This window comes from Pollicipes pollicipes, unplaced genomic scaffold (genome assembly GCF_011947565.3).
Source record: "Pollicipes pollicipes isolate AB1234 unplaced genomic scaffold, Ppol_2.1 Scaffold_5724;HRSCAF=6776_pilon_pilon_pilon, whole genome shotgun sequence".
Classification (NCBI taxonomy): domain Eukaryota; kingdom Metazoa; phylum Arthropoda; class Thecostraca; order Pollicipedomorpha; family Pollicipedidae; genus Pollicipes; species Pollicipes pollicipes.
Genome location: NW_023596746.1, coordinates 22330463 through 22354690, shown reverse-complemented (window position 1 = coordinate 22354690; position 24228 = coordinate 22330463). Strand labels below are relative to the sequence as shown.

The window sequence follows — 24228 nt, the reverse complement described above, 5'->3', positions numbered from 1 at the left end:
GCTGCAGGGTGGGGCTACTACTGAAGGAAAGCGGGTGCTAAAGGTGCGTTTGCCTCGCCTGGCAGCAGCCTGATAGAGACTGGAAAGCTCCTTTGATGGGGTCCGCGGTAGCCGGGAGGGCCTGCGATACACTTAGAAAGCACAGTCCGAGGAGCTGGTCGGTGACGACACCTGCTCGCGCGCGCTCTGTAAGTGTCTGAAAATGGCGGATCAGTCGTGAACGGGGCACGAGGACCTCGGAGTGGTGGTGGCTGTGACCCTGGTCGTGACAGCTGAGTGACCTTGGCGTGAGCTGTAACTCGCATCATGAACGCCTGCGGTGCAACGCGCCATCACACAACACCGGTACAGGACACGCCAGAAGTGGCGGTGTGACCCGATACATGACCTGGTTGCCTGGTTGCCGAGGTATGATCGGGTCGGGCGGTGCCGACTGACAGATTATCCAGCCCCCTGGCGGTGCACAGCATCGGCGGCAGCCACGTGACCCGAGCCTCACCGGGAGCGCTGAGGTCATCCGCATCGCCCGCACCGGACACCAGATGTCTCTCGGGTTGGTGGGCGGGGCCGCCGTTGGAAGTCTGCCCTGGCGGCGGCGGGAGCTCAGCAGGCGGCGGCGGGACCTCGAAGAAGAACGGCGCGGGGACCGGATCGACAGGGGGCGCCTCAGCAGCGAGCAGTGAAGCCTCGGACGGGTACTGGTGCACGGCCGGTCGGCCAGCGCTGAAGGACACGCGCAGCTGGAAGTGCGCGGACGGCACGCGTCAGTCCCCGCGGCAGCCACGGTGGTCCATCACTGGCGCCTCGCACTGGCCTACAGTCTCAGCCATCTGACCGTGGCGGGCTGTTGCTGGCGTATCTAGCAGACAGAACATGACCGCAAGGTATGTGTGCGATCATGCGTGCGCCACAAGTTTAGGTATGTGTGCGATCATGCGCGCGCCACAAGTTTAGGTATGTGTGCGATCATGCGCGCGCCACAAGTTTAGGTATGTGTGCGATCATGCGTGCGCCACAAGTTTAGGTATGTGTGCGATCATGCGCGCGCCACAAGTTTAGGTATGTGTGCGATCATGCGCGCGCCACAAGTTTAGGTATGTGTGCGATCATGCGCGCGCCACAAGTTTAGGTATGTGTGCGATCATGCGTGCGCCACAAGTTTAGGTATGTGTGCGATCATGCGTGCGCCACAAGTTTAGGTATGTGTGCGATCATGCGTGCGCCACAAGTTTAGGTATGTGTGCGATCATGCGTGCGCCACAACTTTAGGCACATGAGAAGTTTTGCAAAGAACAGACGAATACGAGAATAGATGGGAAAGAACAGACGCCAAGAACGGAATAACGGCAAAGCACTGCAAAGGTAGTAAAAGAAAAAAACGGGAATGTATCCTGATGAATTCGGGCAGTTGACATTGAAGCTTAGTGCAGTTACCATTTCAGCCCTGAGCAGCCACTCGTATTGCAAATTCCACTCCACTTACTGTCGCCGGGATAAGCCTCCCCCTTTTAAGTTTGATACGATAGGCTGCTGGGATCGTCTGGGATCTTTTGCCTGGAGAAGCTCTGCCGTTGATGACAACCAATCAGGCTTTTGGCGCTGCGCTGCCTTCAGTGTCACGGCTACTGGGTGCACGGCCGGTGCTCCCGTGACCCATCATCCATGGTGAGAGCTGAGGGCAGCCCCCCCCCCCTCTCCACTTGACGGCTGTGTGCAACATGGTCATGGCTGGCCCATCCGGTCATCGGGGCTCGATGGGAGACTTTGTACAGGGATAAGATAGCTTGCAAGGCCTCCTTTCCCAGCACCGTGTGATGCAACGGTGACTCAAACACCCACAGGTCGCAACTTCCTTGTAAGGTTAAGCGCGGCACCACAGCGCCTTTCTTACGGATCTGAACGCCGCCACGGCACCTGTTACATCTGTTGTACGGCGCCGGCCGTTACATCCAATTATAGTGGGAATGTGATCGTGGCAGCAGAGATAAGCGATTGCCCAGCCCGTTAAGATTGGCTATTGTTGTGGACCGCGAAGACGATTCGGCGCCTTCAGCCACCCATGCTCGGCACGCCTTCGAGCCGATTCCGCGCGTGAAATGACGGCGGGACTGGTCGGGCGGTCGGGGCTCCCGCGGCATGCACAGATCTCTGGACAGAACTGCCGGCGCTGCGCCTCACCGTCCCGCCGTTGGACCTCTGACGCAGACTGGAGCGCTCGTTGATAATGACGCCGGCGTTGAGGAAGGTGACGAGGCAGGGCGGCGGCGCCTCCCGAGGTCGGCTCAGACTCAGGATCAGGTCGTCGTCGTCGCACGACTCGCCCGGGTCGAAGCCGGGCAGCAGGACGTAGCCGGAGTCGCCTGGCTGAAATGGCCGGTCGAGGCTGTGAGGAAAGCGATGCTTCAACGAACGAAGGATGCGGGGAAGCGGAAGACACGGTATGAAACTGCTCCCCCCCCCCCTCCCCGCCTCACCCTATCGCCCCAAACTGACATCCCTGTTTTGTGTTGCTTCGTACAAATAGGCACGGAGGCTGATCTCTGCCGGCAAATAGGGTTACTATACAATCAGCCTTGGTGCGAACTGTATATGACGAGCGAATATCCCAGAAGGCTTGTCGTGCGTACGAGCAGAGCGAACAAGCGTCATAAAGAACAAACTAGCATCGCTCCTGTTTTGAAAGATCACTTAAACTTTGAGCAGCATGGACGCTGAAATGAGACACACAGGTTAGGGCTGGTGGCGGACCCCGTCGCCAACAGACTGTTTAAAACCCGAGCTGAAGTCCTTGGAGAAATTGGCAGTCATGGCCACCATGGGAACTTCAGGTCATCTTGGCTCCGAGAACCGCCATCTTACACAGGGGTCAGGGCAACCCTTCGAGATGGCACAGGATGCATATCAAGGGAGATGTTTTCCTTCAAAGGCACACATTGACAGAATTATTTAAATATGTTTAATATCCTGGCATGTTCACTGCTAACCACAAGCACTGCTGAAGATCTCTAATATTGCCATACTGTACTCCGACATTGGCTTAAACGTCCTTTCATTCGCACCTTCTGGGTGCATCGAAAACGGGGATATTATAAACAAAACGCAAAACATTCAAGTGTAGACTGACAAACACTGACGCGCGGGTGACATTTGTGTTAATGACGATGCAGTGCTGTGTACTTGGGGATATAGCTCAGCTCTGATTCAATTCACCCAATCCACTAAACCTTTGGGAACAGTTCGCTACCAGTAATTTGCGTAATCAGACATGTAATTTTCGCCGCACGTAATGTGAACGTGATGTGTATAATGTGATGTACGTAGTCAGAAATGCAGATTTACTGAGATTGTCCGGAAGCATCGTTTGAGTTGAAGTGTTGTGTTGTCCGAGTTGATGTGTGAAGTGTTACGTATTTGAAAAGCTTCAGGAAAACTGTAATTGCCACCAGGACAAAGGTTGCATCTCCCTTATTTCGCCGCTGTCACTCGCCAGCGCTGCTGCAATGTTTCTGTCTCGTCACACTCTGTAGTGACTACAAAACCCGCACCCTGCGAAGCACCGGATGTGCTGTTTCGCCGTAGAAGCGGGATTCGCTCTACAGTAGCTGCACGTCATCAGTTCTTTCATCGCAACCTTCGTAAATTATTCATCGTTCATTACGTTTGGTTTCTCCAGCATTTCGGAATGCAAGGGGTTCGAACAGGAGCGTCACTTTATTTACTTTCGTGGGGGACTGATCCCCCCCCCCTCCATCCTACCCCGATGCTGATCTGACCCCCCCCCCCCCTCGGCCAATGCTCCTCTGAGCCCTTAAAGTGACTTTGTACCAAATTAATTTGTCGTAATTTGCATCACGACAAATAACTGGGTGCAGTCAATGGCAATGAGTGCAAATACAGTTAATGAACTGGTACATTCACTGCTGTAAATTTCGCCACGACTCTTGCTTCAGCTTCGACGACAGCGCGTTGTATTTGGCGCCGTTTTTCGAAATAGTGATATTCCCGGCTTGCCCGTGATTACTGGCGAAAACCCCGTCGCACAAATTCGTATTGACCACATAAATTGCTGACGGAAAGTTGATCGACGCATTAAATTTGATTCGCGCATCTACCCCCTCTGGCTGCCGGGATACGGTAGAAAACGTGAAAACGGTAAACAATGGGCAAATCCATTTTGACCGCTGCTGAGCACGTGACATATGGCACGCACGACTGCACATCTGGCGCCACACAATGCCCCATTGAATTGTCTACCAAGTCATGCGAAATTCTTGTCGCTCCAATCCGTGGCTACCGGGATGTGGCCGCGGTTTGGAGCAGCTGCTCTTTGGCTTTGTTGAGGGTCGCATTTGCAGGCGCGCACCTTTAAACAATAGTCATTGTCGAAATGCACAGCGCAAACGGCTGCACCAACGACGGTGCCGTTTACACGTACCACGTGTACAAGCTTTGTGATATTCAATTACTGTTTTTTGTGATGTTTCAATTTTATAAATAAGATATCACGAAGTATATGTCATTATTAAGTAAAGTATAAGTATATTATTAAGTAAAGTATACTATGTCGCATATTTTCTATAAACGGCACAATTTCACGCTGATTCCACAACGGTGACGGCCGTAGCGTGTGCGAAAAGGAAAGCATGTTCGCAGGTTCTGTCACGATAATCTAACGTGAATGGGGGGGGGGGGGGAGGGGGGCAGAGCAAGATCTGAGGAGTGAAAAACGCCTGAAGAACACAACAGCTCGAGCTGGAATGAACTGAATGGCCCGTTTTCGGAATGATCTCGAGCTGCAAGGCGATTTGCAAGGAAACAGATGGAGAACTGATGTAACCGCGTACCGTAAATATTTGTAAAGGAGCTGCCAGTGCTGTGCTTCAAAACGCACGGCAGTAGAAAACTGCAGTTTGCGTTAGCCACAATCCTGATTGTACAGGTTCCTTTTTTGACGTGGTGAACTACACACAGATGAATTTAAAAGACTTGGCTGCGATTACGTGTTGGTTGAGACCGAATGGCGCTTAACTTTGCAGTGTTGGTGCAGCTGCCACAGCGATTTTGCGGAGACAATGTCGCAGAATACAGATGATGTTCGGCAGGCTCTGCCCTATTTGCCTGCCTGCATACTACTTTCTGCGAGTACTTTTGTATATCTGTCTGTTCTATTTTGCGTGGCGTCGTGCCCGGGCTAAACGCCTGGTTGCTGAATGGTAATATTTGGACAGGACGCGCGGGCGTACAGGGCGGTTGTCCACAGGTAGCTGGCGAGCTGCTGTGGTGCGCCGTTCGGACGTAGCACGTGTCAGAACGGTCGTTTTAGACCCATTAGTTTTGCACGGGCGGCCTGAAAATGAGACCCATAACAAAGTCGATGGGCAACCGTTCCAAACCGTGTCCACATCTCAGTAACCAGGAGCCGGAGCGACAAGACGTTGACACACATCGGCAACAATGGCACGGGAGGCCGCTTGGTGCCAGACTGCGGTCGCATGTGTCGCGTGACACTTGCGCAGAAGCAGTGAATGAGGATTTGCATGGTTTCACAGTTTTGCCATTGGCAACCAGGAGCCGGAGCGACAATCAATTGACACGGCTCCCTATACAATTGAACGGTAAATCGCTTGGCGTCAAATGTGCGGTCGCAGTGTCACGTGTAACGTGCGCTGAGCTAGGAAAGGAGGATTCTCTGCTTTTACGGGTTGTCATGTTTTATACAATATTCCGGCAGGCGAATCGGTTGGAGGCGCGAATCCAATTTCAAAACAATAATCAGCGTACCTGCAATTCATGTCCGTTCTTCAATTCATTCAAGTCTGCAATTCATGTGAACAGCACGAGCTTGAGCGACGCACAAACTCGTGCTGTTCACATGGGTCGCACCTGCGGCTGTAATCGTTGGGCAACTCGGGAATGTCGGCATTTCAGTATCTAGCGCCAAATATCCCACGCGGTCGTGGAAACTGTACTTAGAGTCCTGCTGGAGCTCACATCACTGCATGCGCCAACTCATTGTCTGTATTTACCACCACTTATTCGCCATCCCTTGGTCTGTCCCGTCGAAACAGGAACTTTACTTAAAGAATCGCAATTCATTATGTTGGCGTTGACAAGATACTTGGACGTCCATTGCCCAATCAATGGACGTGAGCTTGATCTAGTCCGTTCCGCTTCCGTGCTGAGTAAGGATGGCTCGTACTTCGACAGCCCTTCGAATCCGCGCCCGAGTCAGGGCAATTTCGCAAGATATTACGGCGCTACATTGCGTCTGCATGGGCGTCGAAGGACCCATGCGTTTCTCAGTGCACCCGTCCTCAGTCTACGCAGGGATGGGCGACATTTTAAGCTACGTGGGGGCATAAACCGTCCTTCCATTGCCGATGCACCAGATGGCGATTGCAGACTGTATTTACAGAATTATAGCAGCATTACCGGCTGACACTGGCAGGTGCGATAACCTGAGATAAAGCGACACACAGGCGTCATCTACGTGCACCTAGACTAGCCAGGTCATTCATTGCCTGCCGATAAACCACCGCCTGTCACATGTCTTCGAACCAGCCTGTCGTGACGGTGCGTGCGATATCAGCCACGGAAGATCTTCCGTTACATCCAACATTTGACATGTTTTATCGTATCCATGTGACACAGAGTCGGGCACTCCTGGCGGAGGCCCGGAGCCTTACAGGCAATGACGATTGGGCGTCGGAAGAGGAAGGCATGGCGTCGAACAGCGACGCCAACTGACCAGTTCTGCTGATGGCCATCTCTGTAGTTGCTACTTTTGTTAAAGGCTTAGAATATGTACAGGGTTATTCCTGTTTTTATGCGCTAAACTTCAGGGTCCGTAAAGACATCGGCGAGTTCATGCACGTGAAATAAGGCGATCTACACCAGTGCCCCATTCTCATCATTTCCCATTTTAAAACAGTGCACATCAGGAAACTTTTACTGTACTGTAGAGAGTTCATTTCGGGCCGCAAGTCAGAATCCAAGCAAAGTTTCGCCGAGCACCAGCGTATTCACTTGCGGAGAGAGCCTCCGTGACGATCACGACCCCAAATTTATCGCCCCTGCAATTTGCTTATGTGGCCGGCTACAGCCCCAACCCAGACCAAGCGGTAGTATAGGATATTGGAGAAATGTGGGGCGATAAGTTTGCAAACGTCAGGCATGAGGTGGTGACGAATTTTACACCAACAGAAAGCAATGGAGGTACACTTTTTAACACCATGGGATATGTGTATCTGTCAGAAAAGGTACTTTCAGCGATGACCCGCGGCATTCTAGCGAAAGGCAAGGGACTTATTTTTTGTCCAGTAATGTCAAGGTGAAAGGCTGCAGACTTCTTGAGATATTTTGGATACACCGATAGATATTTGGATATTAAAATATGTATGTGGATATACCAATGTGCATGGATGTACTAAAAAACGCGGATGTACTAATATATGTGTGAATGTACCCGTGTATACATCGATATATATGGATAAACCAATGCGCACGTGAATATACCAGTACATGTGTGGATATGCGTGTGAATACACCGGTATATGTGGAGATAATAGCATAGTGGACATACCAACTGGCCAGCGTCTCAGTCTGCCAGCTGACCAGTGTGACAGTCTGTCAGCAGACCAGTGTGACAGTCTGTCAGCAGACCAGACCAGTGTGACAGTCTGTCAGCAGATCAGTGTGACAGTCTGTCAGCAGACCAGACCAGGCCGTCGCCGCGGCAGCACCGCCCTCGAGGACCCGTGACGCGTCCATCGTCAGTCATCACGGCAGAACGACATGCCGCATGTCCACTGAGTACCGCGGCCTTATCTCCCGGCCACCACTGCCTGACACACTGCGACACGTACCCAGGCTTCGGCAGCGGCTGTGAGGCGCCGGAGACGTACCGACCGGCGGGACAGAGGCGGCCAGGACAGGACGAGCCGTCCAGGTCACACCGGTGCACCTGACAGCGGACCACGTGACCCTCCAGCCCGGCGCGCCCGGCTCAGGTAGCCTGGCACGGGGTGCTGGCCGCGGATGAGCACCAGCACCGAACCCGCCGAGGGACGGGCTCAGCACGCGTCGCCGCACGCGCCTACCGTTAGTGACGTCACCGGGGCGACGTCACGACTCTCGGTAACGGGAGCGGTCTGCGCGCGCCGCCGCCGCCAGAGAGCCGCTGCCACGGTTGAACGGGTGTCACGGCACGGAACGGCCGGTTAATGCCGCGCGACGCTCGGCTACGGTAAATAGGCGCTCCCGGTTTTTGTGAGAGGTGGTTTCAGCACCACACAAGTGCGCTGTGGTGGCGAATCGCCGATCATGCGGTGGGTGACGTCATGGAACCGCTTGGTCCGTGCATGCGGTCATGTTTCTAACTGCAGCGTTCGTAAACCCGCATCGTCATCATCATCTTGTGGTTAGTGTTGGTCTCAGGCGATAGCTGATCTCTTAGATTTAATTATCCCGTCATTTGCATTTCATTTCGTGGACGGAAAGATGGGACAGACACAAGGAACATGTACGGGCAAATCGGCCCCGTATCATGGCTAAACATCTAGACCTGATGCAGTGTAGGCTACTTTGACAGATAGGCTTGACGAGGATGCTTAGCTGCATGAATGAAGCACAGGCCATCAGACTCGATTAATACACACATATGACTCCAAATAAAGCACACAGAGATAGCTCACATAGGCTGACCCATCCTTGAGTATGCCAACCTTTCACAAAAGCCGATTGGTGCTCGCCTGCGGCGCGCCCCGCTAAAACGGCTATGCCTGACAGCGTATGTTACTAAGCTGACGCGTGGACTGGCAGCTACAAGTGCCTCAACATCCTTGGTTTGTGTTTACTCCAAGTCCTGCGAAACATCCGCGCGACCCTGCCCAGAGCGTATTCCATTGTCTCACCTTGGGGTTGGCCCTGCGGTGGATGTCCATGCCGTCATTCTCGACGTGGTCGGGCACGTCGCTGCGCTCGGTGAAGTCATAGATGGTGGATTTCGTGGCCCGCTGGTGCCACCTGAGCGGGACGGGGGCCGGCTCAGACGAGGGCGACGGCTCCGCAGTGGGCGCCTGACCTGCGACCGACCTCTCCTGCGCGGGCTCTGATCCCACGCCAGACGTCTGCGAGGCCCCGACTGTTTGAGCGGGCTGAGGCTGCGCCGTCAGCGATGGGCCGCGAGGCTGCGTTTGCTGCTGAGAGTCGCTTGTTAGCCGCCTGGGCTGAGTCTGTCCCTGAGTTCACGGACTGCTTGGATATTCGACTGGGTGGCTGCACGCGGTTGGCGTTTTTCAAGCCCGCTAGTCCCGAGGAGTGCACCAAGGGTATGCCACTTTTGTTGTTTGACAATACCGCGGTCGCTTTGTCTTTCTTGGGGGCTCTGTTGCCTTCTAGCAGTACTTTTGGTATATTGTTTGTTCGTAAAGGCCGCACATTCACCACGATCCCATCATTTGTGCTACTCTTGGCCTGGTTCAACGCATTCTTTCGCTTGTCCCGCTCCTCTTGGGGCTCCGGCTTTAGTGTTGGCTTAATAACCCCAACCTGCTTGTTTTGCAGGAACGGTAACGTGCCATTTGTACCACGGGTAACCTCTGAGGACCACGTGCCATTGTCTTTACCAGACGCATGCGAGATATTTGAATTAGATGTCACGACCGGGTCCGTCGCTGTGGTTTCCCACGAATATTCAGTCTCGTTTGAGGGGATCCCATTAGCAGGGGAATTCACGGTTAGTCCGCCACCAGGCCATCCGCCCTCCTCGAGACCGTTCTTACCGCTGCGCTCCGGCCCGGCGTTGGCTGCACCACCGGTGGCCGGCTCCTGGGCGCCGCTGGCCCCTTCACCCTCCGCAGTCGGCAGCACACGCGACAAATGGGCGGCGGCAGCCGGACCGTCGCCGCCTTCCGCCGTCGGACCAGCGACTGGCTCCCGCCGGCCTGGCTCAGGCCCGACGGCTGGTCTAGCGGCGGCCACGCGCTGTCGCGGCCTCGGAGCCGGCGGCGGTGTCGCGCCGGCCGAGGGCGAGCGACGCTGGGCACGGGGCGGCGCCTTCCCCGCCGCAGCACGGACCGGCGGCGGACGCGCCAGGCCCGCCCGGCGCGGCGCCGCCTCGAACAGCTTCCGAGCGGTGCTGACCGTGTCGGCGGCTGGCAGCCAGTCCTCGCGCTGCGGCTGTACCGCCGGCTTCACCACCACCGCCTTCATTGTCGCGTGGTCGGCTCGCACTGCGCCTACGCCGGCTATCTGGCGACGAGCATCCACGCCGCTATCGCGCCAGCCACGCTGATCGACGTCGGCCGCGGACCCGCGGGCTGATATCAAATCGTCGACGGACTTTGCCTTTCTTATCGACTCGCCCCAGGCTGGCGGCACGTTCAGCACGCTCCGGACGGCCAGCACGTAGCTGTCCTGGACTGCACCGCGCTCGAAGGCGCCCTCCTCCTTCAGGATGTCCTTAAGGCTGACTGCGCGAGGCAGCGCACCCTCGGCCGACGCCTTCCTTTCCCCGCGCCATCGAGAGGTAGCGAGTCTTTAGCCGGGACACGATGCCCGGCCCGTACTGCAGCTCCTCGCCGCTGGAGTCGGAGTCGTCGGAGCACCCGCCCTCGACCGGCTGGTCCGGGCCAGCTGGGGTTGCCGCGGCGCCGCAGCCCATGCTCTCAAGCCGCGGGGCCGTGCTTGGCGGCGCTCGCGGGGCGGGCCCGCGCACTCGGCGCCGTCGGGATGCCAACGATCTCCCCGTAGGCGTCGATGTACCGACTGGGGGGCCGGCGGCGGCCGCGCGCCGCGCCGCCCGCGCCGGCACTGGCCGGGGTTCTCCCGACGGCTGGCCGACCGCCGCGCGCCGGCGCCAGCGCCGGCGGACGGCTGGCAGTGGACACCGCCGGCTGGCTGGTCATGACCTGAGACGCCGCGGGCGGTCGGGCTGTCAGCCCGGGTACCGCGCGGACTCCCCGCCGCCGCAGCAGATCCTGCCTCCAAGCTGGCTGTGGGATGAGCGTTGTCATGATGAGGCCGCTGTGCCTGACTAAGGCTGTTGAAAGTACGAGCTAAGGGTGATTTGTGGCTGGAGCTGCTCTTCCTGGACAGGTCAACCTTGTTCGATGAGCCAGAGGGCTGCGATCTCACGAAGATAACGCGCCTGCGAGCGATGACGCAGCCATGCCCAGAGTCCGTTCTTGGGCAATGCTTCCGTACCTGAAGTGCGGAAACTTGGGCTTAACGAGAATACCGTACCTGACGGAGCGACCGCCCCTGTCCGGGAGCGGCCGCTGCAGCAGCTGGGAGTGGCCAAGTGCTGCGGGTTCCCCCAGCAGCAGCGACTTAGCTGGCCTCACAACCGCGTCACGGCTGACCCGCACAACTCTTCCGAGGCTGGAAATCGGAGGGACAAGCGCGCCGCTCTGGCCGCACCCCTACCGCGGACGGCACTGCACGGTGGCGCGCGTCGGAAGAAGCCGTACGGCAGCGCGGAGCGCCGGGTCGGCCAAATCGATCCGTCCTGACCGGGCACCAGCGGGCACCGCCAGTTCTCGCGGGCCCAGCGCCGCCACCACTACGGCCGCTGAACGGCGCTCGTTTTCTGGACCAGCTGTTCCGGAAATCGGCGCTGGCCGCCGGCGGAGGGCCGAGCGGCCAACCGTGGCGGCCGCCGACGGAGACATCTAGCGGCGCCGGAGACATCGAGGCGGAGCTAGCGGACGCAACACCCATCACGCTGATTCCTCAGCTTCACCTTGTCGGCATTGCGTTGCCTTGCCACTCCTCGCTTTTAGAGTTTGTTCATGCGTATGTGAATTATATTTCTAGATGTTACGCTCTTCTTGGTAGCATTGGCGGTAGGACACAGCAAAACTGTGTGCGCACTTTCTAACGGTATCTCTCGCCTAGACCTTATCTAAGCTCTCATTAACTCTCGATCAAACTCGTATGTAGTTGTAGTTGGTGGTCGTCGTAGTGTGGTAATACCTCCCGCTGGCTGCAATGAGGAACAAAAGCACAGTCTGTAGTTGATGATATTGTGTTGGTAAGGTGGTTCCCTGATCTTCAACAGTGCTACTCAGCCACGCAAGAATGAAGCGCAATCCATGCAGGATTGCTGTAAGTTTGTAAGTAATTGCAAACAAGTGACATTTAGATGTGCAGCGCACCGATTTCATTCCAGTCAGGCAATTAAGACTGGCGGAAAATTTCGTAGAATCTCTATCTCTCCAACATTCCCTTACGCTGCAAAATTGAGAGTGATGCAAGCCACATCGCACCGTAAGAATTGTTATGAGACTTTTGGCTGCTGCCGCACCGCCGCGTCTGCTGAACATCGAGCGTATCACGCGATAGACATCCAACCCAACTGTTAGATGGCTCTACAACACTATAAGATGTCCCCGTATGTACTTGAGCGTTAGTAAGCTATTCTTTCATCACAATGCCAGCTGAAAAATGCAAACTTATGCTTTGAGGCCAGGTGGATCATGACCCATTGGGTCACGGCAAGGCCCCCTACATAAGGGTCCGGCGCTTGGTTCCTGGTGGAACTGTGCCTTCCGCATGTCAGTCTTCAAGGCTGTATGTAACGGTGTAATAGCTAGGAATCAGTGCAAGAATTCATACTGTGCGGGCCCCGCACCACCCAAAGGATAGCACCCTGAACACCTTTGCACAGAGATAACTGCGGTTTTATTTTCGTAATGTATTTAGAGAGAATTTATTACTGCGCAGCTTTCACAGCAGTCTGCTGTAGGCGTCATGTAACTCTGGACTTCCCGAGGCGTGCACAAGTTGAATATGCTACATATATGCAAGGTTTAGCAAAATCTCACCAGGGGCCTGCACTAGGAACGCGTGTTGCCTGTATCATTACACTTTGTTGCTATTCGATGTCAGAACAGCCAAAATTACATTTCTCAATTATTTTTTTAGCTCGCATTGCATTCATCATTTTTATACGGAGTTTACCAGAGCGTCAGAGACCGGCTATCGAACCGGCATCAATTGGGTTTAAGCATGCTTTAGAGGCCTTAGAGGGCATGGAACCCGAAACACGCGCGAGCTCGAGTGCACGGACTTGGCGTATAAGACCTCACAATTTTAGCTCCAGCTTAATAGCTCTAACGTACCAAACTTACTGGAGATACTAACTTAACTAAAACTACTTAATGAAATACTACAGATAAATGACTAAGATTGACTAGATATTAAAGACCGCGCAATATGGGACGGTATGGGTTTATGATCATTCCATCAACAAAAATGAATGCCTTGACCGGTCGAGAGTGCTGCAGAGGCACCCGATAGCCCCACAGCAGCGCTATCGAATTCACACGGTCGCACTGTTCACGTGCGATTACAGGCATCGTTCTCGGGCACTGTGTGATGAGCCGCCCATCTCCTTCCGGGCAGGCCGATCGTATTTAACAACGCGCCGTCAGGGCTCCTACGAGCAGAATGGGGGTGCCGGACGATGATCGATTTCCATTGCCGCCCGACAGTGTCTCCACGTTGATATCGGGTGCATGTGCTCATCGCACAGACCAAAGCTATTTAACATCGGACCCCGTGACGTTGCAAAACACCGCTACGAACTTCCGGTGAGTGATGTGTGAGTGGTGTGTGGGTGGACGTAAGCGATGTGTGACGCAATGAATATTTGGTCGACCACTGCCAGGTGGTCGACCAAATAAAATCAATGCCTCGATCGGGCAAGTGTGCTGAAGTGACAGCTAAAAGTACAAGAATAGCGCTTTCGAAGACAGACGGTCACACGCCTACTGCACAAATATAAGCATTTTTCCGGTTCCCCGTGTGCTGACCATCACGCTAAGGGCCAGGATAATGCAGTTAGTACTCCACCGCCAGTGATCATGATGATTGGGGCTTTACGTCCCACCAAGACTGCCAGGAACAGTCCGAGACGGATGTCTTTATCAGGGGTCATGAAGGGTGCGGTGGACGTGTGACAGAAGCTCCATCCCAAAACCGACAAGTCCAGAATCGAGGGTCATAACCACTGCACCACTACCGACCCAGGTGCCGTGAATGGGTTACATCAAAGAAGATGAGATATTTCGGCTGATGGCCGATTTTCGGTGTCGCACAAAAGTACTCGAAAAATGATATCCTTTACACGTGGTCACATTCGATGCGCACGAATGAAGCGTTATGAAATGGACCCCATGACTGCAAACGCCGGTACCAATATTGAGTGACAAGCTGTTCTTGGTCAATCGAACAGAAACCATGCCTTCAGCGGACACGTGTGATGCAGTAGCAGATGACAGCTCTAAGGAAGCGCCACGAAATGCACATAGTCGATCTCTTCGGGCGCGAGCACAAATATTTGCACTGGGTCAACACGAGTACAAATAGTTGCGCTGGGCCAACGCATGCTGGCCATCAACGCCAAAGGTAGAAAGACGGAAGACTTTTTTAGCAACGCACCGTCCGCAGATTAGCTAATCGGTGGATTGTTGCATACTGGTAACGCCGCTACTAAATACACGTCCCTCATTGGCACCTGCGCATTTAGCAATGCACCGTGAGTGCAGACTATTGCTTCCGACCGGCCCGCCTGGTGGTACTTTTGAGAAGCTCAGCTTTTTCTGTTTTGACACGGGTGACGGTGGGCGAGTGATCAGCGCGTTCTGAGCATCAATATAATTTTAAACCATCTTTAAATGCCTTCGAGAATGCGCGCTGTTTTCTGTTGTTTGAACGTCGAGATCATTGCATGTTTACTGACTCATACGCTTTTTTGCCATGTCTGCTGCTAGCATCATCCTAGATTTTCGCGCGGCTGAGCTTGAAAGCAAATCGTCAGCCATCCTGATTATTTGTCACGTCGTAGTGGGGCAACTTGTTCCAACATGGTTGTGGATAAGATGATCGCGGCACAACTTCATCCAGTACAGGGGCGCCACACCAGAGGCTACGTGTCTGGCCCGTGCCAGCGCTTTCAATAAGCACACGGTAGAAGCATTTTTTTGATACCTTGGAGAGAGGGTTAGAAAGACACCCATTCTCGTCTCAGGACATCTACGACGTTGATGAGGTGGGCGTAAGCACGATGCAGACACCGAAAAGAGTGGTGGCCAAAAGAGGGTCGAGGCGGAGAGGCTTCATCACTTACGCAGAAAGAGTAGAGTTGTTTACGCCGATTTGTGTAGCCTACGCCGTCGGAAATTTTGTCCAAACACTCATCATCTTTTCTAGAGTGTCCTAGAATCGGTCCTTTCCCAAGGACCAATTCATTCGAGGCGCACCTACAGGCACTGCAGGATGTGCAACGAAGAAGGACATGTAAACAAGGATATATTCCTCGAGTACGTCGCGCACTTTCAGACTCACTCAGTGCTTGGCAGAGCAACAAGTCTCCATCATTTCGGCCAACCACGCGGCTTATGCCTCACTTCGGACAAGTGAGCCCGCACGTGCCAGCGGAGTCACGATTCCCACCCTTCCGCCGCACACTTCTCACCGCCTTCAGCCTCTGGAGGTAGTGATTTCGGTCTGGTGAAGACCTGCTACAACAGGGCGATGACGGACTGGATGCGGGAAAATCCGGACATGACGATGACGACCTACAACGTCCCACAACTCGTGGATATCGCGTACACGAAGGCCTTCACCGGGTCCAACATTCAGTGCGCATTCAGAGGAAACTGGGATTTCCCTCTTCAACAGAGAAGCCTTCCCACAGTACGTATTCTCGCCGGCAGATTTGACCGACAGGCTGCCACGGGATGCCTCTGGCGCTAGACCAAGTGGCGTCCGGCAGAGAGCGGGCACGTCTGGCACGGGACCAGGCAGCACCTGTTAAAGGACTGAGCTGGGATTCGACGGAACCGTGCTGAATGCACCAGTTACCTATGTTGCAGGGGAAGCCATGCTTCACATGCCCAGAGCTCCACCCCGAAATCGTGGAAGCCAATCATATAATCATAACCAATCATAAGCGAGGAAGACCGATTCCCGAAAAGAAGCGACTTGCAAGAACAGGAAAAAGGGGAGCAAACCGCAGCGTGGAAAATAAGGGCCACAACAAGGAAAAGCTAAGCGAAAGTCGGCGAAGAAGAGAGTGCCTTCTTCCGACTGTGATAGTGATAAAGATGAAGACGTGCCATCATATGTCGTCATGCAAAAGTGAGGAGTATCTATCATTCTCATAGATGACGAATAGTGCTCAACTTGCTGCACTACGTGGAACATAGTTGTCTCATCCACAGGGCAAGATGTGTGCTCGGATGTTACCATGAAAAATTAGAACTTACGTTCATCATACAACAAGCTACATCTATCACTGTTACACTAATATGTGAACAAAAGATTAACGTTTCTCCGTGTACAGCAAAAGTTCAAGATTTTCATTCATATGATCATGGTTCATCAAAGTGTAAAAAGGCCGATTTTACTTTACCCTGAAGAGCCATTGGCCGCCATTTGCAACGCACTCGTCACATTTTGGTTTCGACCTCATTTGTTCGGCGCCCGCAAGTGCATCGTAAATTTTCTTAGGTCCGGGAAGAGTGGTACGGGAAACAGGTACGGGATCCAATTGCAAATATTTTACCTCTGCACGGAAGGTGCGGCATTTCACATGCGATTGTGGAACACCATCGACCGGCAGCATAAATCTTGCATCGGCCGACATGGGCCGTTGTGTTCAACTCTCCCCTCGACGGCGCATAGCTGACTGGGGCCGAGCTACCCGTGGAGCAATGGCCATCATACGGCGGCCTGGGGAAAAACTTAAAAGCAAACCCGAAGATGGCAACCGTGCGCATCCGACAGCATTGGTATAAGACTATCAGCTGCCAACACGACACACTCGTTGGTTTTTTGTTTTGACTGTATTCGGCTGACTCCCGATGGTGTATTACTCAATACTTAAAGGCTGTCCGAAGCTTTGATTTGCACAGATTCGGCGTCGAGTTGAAATACTTTTACTTGTGCGTGAAAGGCGCAGCCTCGCCGATATACCATTGTGGATGTACTATCGGCCGGCAATGCAAATCTCGGATCGGCCGACATAACCTTTTTTGTTAAAATCATTCTTTGCAATCGCAGAGCAAACTGCGGCGACCTTCACCATAACCAGCCTTCGGATGACGTGGATTGCGGGCAGCCATCGCCAGGATACGGCGGCCGGGAAACGGGTGTAGTTTAATCAAACCTAACGATTGCGACTGTGTGCATTTGATAGCACTGATGACGGGCATCCACTGCGATGGTAACGCCCTCGTCGGATTTGTTCCGATTGTATTCGGTCGACCCCCGGCAGTGTATCACTGAATGTTGCGGGCCGCTGGATTGCTGATTTTCGCAGACACGGCGACCAATTTTAAATACTTTTACGTGCGCGTGGACAGTGCATCCTTCCACACAGGACGTCACTGCTAGAGCACTAGTGGCTGGCAGCGTGAATCCCTCATCGTCCGATATGATTTTTGTCCGTGGAGTGATGACCATACCGAGCCGACCACAGAAAAATGTTCATGTTCAATCTAAAAAATTGCGACTGCGTGCGTGCGATAGCGCTGCTTATAGGTTATCAGCTACCAGTGCGAGACACTGCGCGGGTCATTCCATGGCAACTCAAGCAATCCATGTCGCCCCGACCCCTTGATTTTAATCGAGAGATTGCCTACCATGGTCTTACGTAATTGTCTAACGAATTAACGGCCCTCATCGACTCACGGGCAGCTCGATCGGTGCAGAGGGGCCCCCCGGCTGGCATTGGAGTGCTTGGCCCCCGGGATGGAGCACCTGAATACCACCGCCGGTCGACTTTTTCGGGCTTTTCGGGCCCCCAAATTGGGCCCTTTATCGGTTGTCCAAAAAGAGCCCGAAGGGCCTCTCGGAACTTAAGTAGCGGCAGTGCCCCCTGTGCCCGCCCCCCACGACCACGCCACTGCGCCAGTGCAGAATTTTTGTCGTTCGGACCGTTGCAAACACCAAACGGTGCAGTCTGCGGGCATGACGTAATGAGTGACGTCAACGGTCTACATTCTTTGTCGCGCCGGGTCGTTACAAAATGCACCTTAAATTAATTACCCCGTTTACATGGGCAGCTGTGATTCGAATGAAGCTGCTGATCCGTCCTCGATCCGAGCTATCGGGATTATGTTACACTTTCACGCGCCGTTCCGCTGATTCGAATCATGCGCCGGCGGAAATACCTTCCCGTGAGAGGACCATCCGTTCAGGAAGGGATTACGTTCGAATTATCCGGTGGCCAAGGCTGCTTAAAAGCATATTTGCTGTGTATAACAAAAAAAGAGGAAAACACGACCTGGCGCATGCAGTTCTGTTCAAGGCCATATTCAGGTCTGTTGGTGTTGCCGCTTTTCCGGGGTTTTCAAGCTATTGCTCGAGACGATCCGAGCTAAGATTGGAAGGAAAAAGGAAAGGAGGTGAAGTTGATACCATGCTACCTCAAGCACTCTTATTATTGAGGAGGGCCTCAGAGTGCAAGCTGCACAGAAATGCTCACGCAATTTAAGCTTGTTGGGCGTTTATCTATGCAGACAGTAGACGTCAGCAGTGATTGGTGTTATCCTTCCGTCTCAAGGTTCGATTGATTTACGTCTGGCGCATGCTCCACGCTTCCAAAAACCATGTGGAGCTCACATGCAGTATCTGAAATTGGTTTTGGCTCTTGGGGGAGAGAGCAAAAATATTGAAACCACGGCTTGTAGTGAGAACAAAATAACCCAGGTAAATATGCGCTGCATTCACAGCTGGCACTAAAGGACCTTCTTTGGGAGCAGATGATATAAAAACACCATGCTCTGGCTTCCTAAGTCTACGATTGCACCCACTGTATGTTTAAAGCCATGAATGCTGATGGAAAGTTGTTGATATTGATAATTATAAAGGTGTCGGTACCACTAATGGCTGATAGAAGCAGATGCTTAAAATGTCGTGCACCTGTTGCACCATTCTCTGGAGCACATCATGCGAAGTTTATTATTTGAAATGTCATGCTAGCCACGATATAAATAGGATCATCTGGGGTATGGTAGTTAGTGCATCTACATTCCAGCCAAGCACAATCTTTCTCACCCAGAGCAAAGATTCTGGGACCATGTGATACCCGCCTAGGCTTTTACTGACCTAGCTGTACTAATTTGGGAACAAGTGTGTATTTTCCTGTTTAGCTGGATAGAATGCTTGCCACCTCCCCAGCTTTGAGAAAAAAACTTGGTCCAAAATCAGGGAAAACAGGGTTTGCACCATTCCTTTGGGATACAAAATTTATCTGCTCACGCGCTCCACAAAGTTATTACAAAAACTACACCATCCGGGACGTCAGGCTGCTGCGTGATCGGGGCTCGGAGGCCAACGCGGCAGGGGCGGAGGAATTATTTCCTCCTCACAGAGCAACCAGCCGGCATATAAGTCAGCATCACGACATCTACTCATGGCGTGAGTCTGATACAGTACTTTTCGCAGTGTATGACACTAAGCTAAATATATGTATTGCTCTTATTTACACCCATCCAATCCAGCCGCGCTATCACCGACTCCTTGCGCGGCTCCCTCCGAAACAAGGTCGGTAGGCTACATAAATGGGCGCGCCGGCAATAGCAGTGTTCAACGCTGGTGTTTGACATCATTGTTTCAGGATCTTATTGATTTTGTAAAACAAATATTGGTTGGCAAACCCCGTCAAAATGAAAGGTAGATCTCAAAGATCGTAATAACCATATAAATGCCACCAGTAAAGTTCTGCTCAATGGAGAACAAGAAATCCTGCTTTAGCTTTATACTGAGATCATAATTCTGTGGCGACTCTCTGTAGATCGATACAAAAAAATCCATGCTTTTGTTTATACCCCTTTTTGCATTTCATCATATAGTCAGCTCGGATTTTTGGTGGAGAATATGCCTTCTCTCCAATGCTAAATCCTCCAAGAGCCCGGGGACTCGCGGAACCGTGGTTTTCCGCGTGCTCAAGCGAGTGCGTGGGATGGTGTTTGACGTCGCCATATACGTTCTATACAATACCGATTTTCGATAGCTTCAAATGCAATGTTATTAAAAGTGTTAGCTAAAACGAATATAAAATGACTTGTTCAATACATGATTAATTCATCCTATATTTAGAGGTACATGCGTAACATCATAAACTTTCGTATCAATTTGTCCTGTGTTATGATTTTACGTACAAGCCATTAATGTGAATCGTGCCGTGCACGAGATGTTCTCTACGCTTCTACCTGGTCCGTCAAGAGACGCTGTTGTTGTTTTGGGCGCGGGGCTCGGGGCCCGGTGTATGAGCGCGTCGGTGTCGTTATTGGACGGCAGGTGGGTTAAACATGTGCTGGTGAGCAGCAGCACACCTGGGCACTAAATGCATTGCAAGGAAAGGTTATGTGTGATGTAGAGAGATTCAGCTATAACCCGCAAGCAGTATCCATCACTCAGTCGTGAGTGTGGCGCGTGATGTTGTCGAAGTTGCAGGAACAGCTTGCCTCCATCGCTCGAAGAGAGCAATTTTTTACATTCTTTCCAGTGCATATTTGTGGAGAACAAAATGTCTTGGGGCTAAAAAAAAAACACAGAGAAACACCGAGGTTTCAGACACTGCTCACACGGTCATTTTATATAGCATTAACTTGTTCTCACTTTAACTTTTGTACTCCTCTTGAATTTTTTTTTACGGAGAATACCACTTTTTTCATTAAGTGAATACCTTAAGGCCCCAGGATTGTTTTTACAGACATTCCTTTTATGACTTCTAGATTTGGTTGACAACCTATTGGCTGGAGGGATGTTCTCAATATTGGTGACTATATCCTCAATGAAATATGAAGTTACATCACACTAGTAGACCAACTGGCAGGGAAGCAGGGACTGAAATATATGGTTTTGATGCAATTAGGTTGTTGGTTGCTTGTCAGTTTAATGTGCATGAGATAGGTAGCTCAACAATTCCTGCATGATACAAAGGATCCACAAATGTAGATTATAGATCATTGCATCCAGCTCGGAATGTGAACAATTTTTAATGATAATCCTTAAATTGCCGAATGATGGTTTCAAAACATCAAGAAGGCAAATGTGAACACTGGATGAAAATAGCTGTCATCAGTACTCTGCTAATCCAGGTTTGTTTATTTCCTGTGGAAGAAAACAGTGCATAAATTAAGTAACACCTAACACAGGGGCACATGGTGCACAGAGAACATATCTGTGGTGCATATCATTACCCCGTTTTTAGTATTGGCGAGTGGAGTGTCACCTTGGTGCTTTTTGCGATGGGTGTCTTTGCAAGCCATGAGGTAGGTAATTCAAATGTTATATGAATAATTTGTTATGAGTTTTGAGCTAAGATTGCTTTCATCATGACACAACTCGCAGGCTGGTTCACATGTTATGATCATTGGACCATGCAAACACAGCTGTTTGCGTCACCTAGCCATCACTCCATAGCAGCCCAATGCTATTGACTGCAAGGATATCAAAGCAGTATTCCAACCCTGGTATGTCAAGATAGCAAATAGCTGCATTCTGACTTGCCAGTGCATGCTAAGTCTGAATGGCGATGCTGCCCTCAGGTACTGATGCTGCATTGGATGGGGAAAGACAACATGATTGCACAATTTTTGCCACTGTGTAGCATTCATGAGTCATTTTTGTAGCTTAGCTCACAGTTGCAAGCTGCACATAAATGCATTAGTGTGGGAGTAGGTAACTTGTTTCTTGGGCTGTGCAAAGTAGATGACATGATGCTGAGTGGCCCATCTGATCAGACTGTGGTTAGTTTGTGAGTGTCATTGGCCAATGCAAGAAATTACTGATTTCCTGCTAGCCATTGCATGGCAGCAAATATTTTCAGGTGTCACAGGGTCCAGGTGCATTTAAATGTTATTCTAAATAATGTCAGTCAGAAAAGCAAGCCATGATGTTCACTGCATAATCAGCAGCAGTAACCTTGCTTGCACTTTTTGGAGCTATTGTCATGCATGGACGGTCTAACCCCATGTTAGTTTAACATCATGTCTGTCATTGCCATGAAGTGGCGTATAGTTGTATTTCACCAAGTCACTTCTTTATCATTCTTGATTGAATACGTGATCAAAGAAGCTGTTTCTAGTGGAAATATATAGCAGAATATCCGTAAATCAGTTATCCCTGTTTTGTGTAAATTTCTGTGATCATGCTGCGTGCAATGCACAATGTTCACATGTCTCCGGCACACTAGTAACATTTTCATATAACACTACCTATGGATAGATTTGGCAGTGCTGACTACGCAACTTTCGTGTTTTAAGTGCTTTGGCTTGTGCTGTGGCTATAAAGCCTATGAGTCCCGCACAGATCTTTTTTTCCAACGGAGTCCGTCTTCCTCCTCACCCTCAAAGCCCGTCTCGCGCCCACCATGGCTCCTGACATTCACAATCCGTACGCAGAGTACCGGCATTTTTTTCAGTTCGCCTCAAAAGCCGCAATTTTTGCCATAATCCGTTCCTTGATTCGAACTAAGCGGGATCGAACTATCGACCGTTAATCCGACGTAAAGCCGGTTTCGCATGTAAACGCACCTCGGCGAGAGGTTTAACGTCGCATGATCCGTTCCGAGCTTAATTCGAATTACCCTCGGCTGCCCATGTAAACAGGATGATTAATCGCAGACCGGGGCCATGGCGTGCCGGTGCTGCCACAAGCGGCAGGTCTGGACATTATACCGGTGAGGCGTCCGGGCGCTGATAGCGCTCGGGCCGACGCCAGCCAGGCCTCGGCCGGAGCAGTTGTTTCGCCATGCATCGGTCGGGCCGCAAGGCCGTGGCCCTAGCTCTGAGGCTGTACCGCGAACAGCTGCGTCGCCAGCGCCTGCTGCTCGTCTCGCTGCTGCTGGTGGGTGCAGGGCTGCTGAGGATTGCCTGGAAGTCAGACTGGCCGGTGCTGATCGGCTGGAAGGATCGCAGCAGTGTGGTGCTGGAGCTGCGTCGCAGCTGCTTACGAATGCGGCTGGGCGGCACACCGGAGCTGCACGCAGACGTGCGGCGCGTCATGGCGTGGGTGTGCGACCGTGTTGGCGTCCTCCTGCCATGGGACAGCTCCAAAGGCGGCTGCAACAAGACGGTGACGTACCATCGCGGAGGTCGGCTGGAGGAGATGATGAGTCAGTACGGCGTCCTCTTTGCCTCACGCAAGACTGCACGGAGTTGCCGCCTACGTAGACTTCGAAACGTGGAAGACGCTGAAGAGATATTTCCCGAACATCTCCTTGCCACCAACGTCGCTGCGAACAGCAAGTGAAAATGCACGGGGAATGCCGCCCTGGAAGAACACCAGCTTTCGCCAGTCCCTGGAGCTGCTGAGATGCCAACCCGAGGCACGGAGCGACGAGCGGAGTTCTACAGGATCACGGGACAGCCGGATGAACGAGCCATGGACATGTTTCATCTGCTCTACAGCCAGCTCCGCGCGGAGTTCGACTTCCGTCCTGCTCTCCAGGAAGAAGCACAGGGAGTTTCTTCGAGGAGCCCGCCACGGCCGGACCTCCGCCACTTACGTCGGGGTCGACATAGGGTCGAAGGATCGACGCAGTGGCCAAGGCGACGAGCCCTGGTCTTTGCTGCCCACCGACTTCTATGCCAAAACTCTGAGGCACTACCGGCGCCGTTTTCCCGACGCGGTCTTCGTCGTCTCTGCGGACGATGCGACGTACGCAAAGCGGATGGTGGAGGGACAACGGCATAGAACCGACCTTGTGCTCGTGAGCAGCCCCTATAGCGGCAGACCCCGGTCGGCGGATGGCGGTGTTGGCCGCCTGCAACCACTCTATAGTGACTGTGCCTTCGCGCTTCTGGGGAGCGTACCTGGCCGGTGGTACGGTTGCCGCACCGAGGCGGTGGCCGTTGGAGGAATGGGACAGGTACAAGAGAATAATATTGCAATCCGAACTTGATGGCTGGGATTCTCATCGATTGATTGACTAGCCATCAAAGTTGCCCATCATCGATTGATTGTTATCACTTGCCATCATCGATGGATTGACTGGCCACCAAAATCACCGTTGAGTGTAGGATTCGATGCACGTGATATATATATATATATATATATATATATATATATAGATGTATAGATATATATATATATATATATATATATATATATATATAAACATAAGAAACTGAAACCTGGTGCTCACCTATGTCACTCCTGTAGCGAAGCGTAACTGTCATGTGACAGACGCATTTTGATGTCCGATGT

General features: G+C 52.3%; 1 protein-coding gene across 1 annotated transcript; it reads right to left on the bottom strand.

The window, feature by feature from the left end:
- Positions 1-16: 16 nt before the first annotated feature.
- LOC119103677 (uncharacterized) lies at positions 17-9187 on the bottom strand. Its single transcript, XM_037227295.1, has 4 exons — positions 8913-9187; positions 2179-2364; positions 500-740; positions 17-196 (listed from the first exon to the last, which is right to left on the bottom strand). The coding sequence occupies exons 1-4, from the start codon at positions 8940-8942 to the stop codon at positions 18-20; spliced, it is 636 nt and encodes a 211-aa protein (XP_037083190.1). The 5' UTR covers positions 8943-9187; the 3' UTR covers position 17.
- Positions 9188-24228: the final 15041 nt, after the last annotated feature.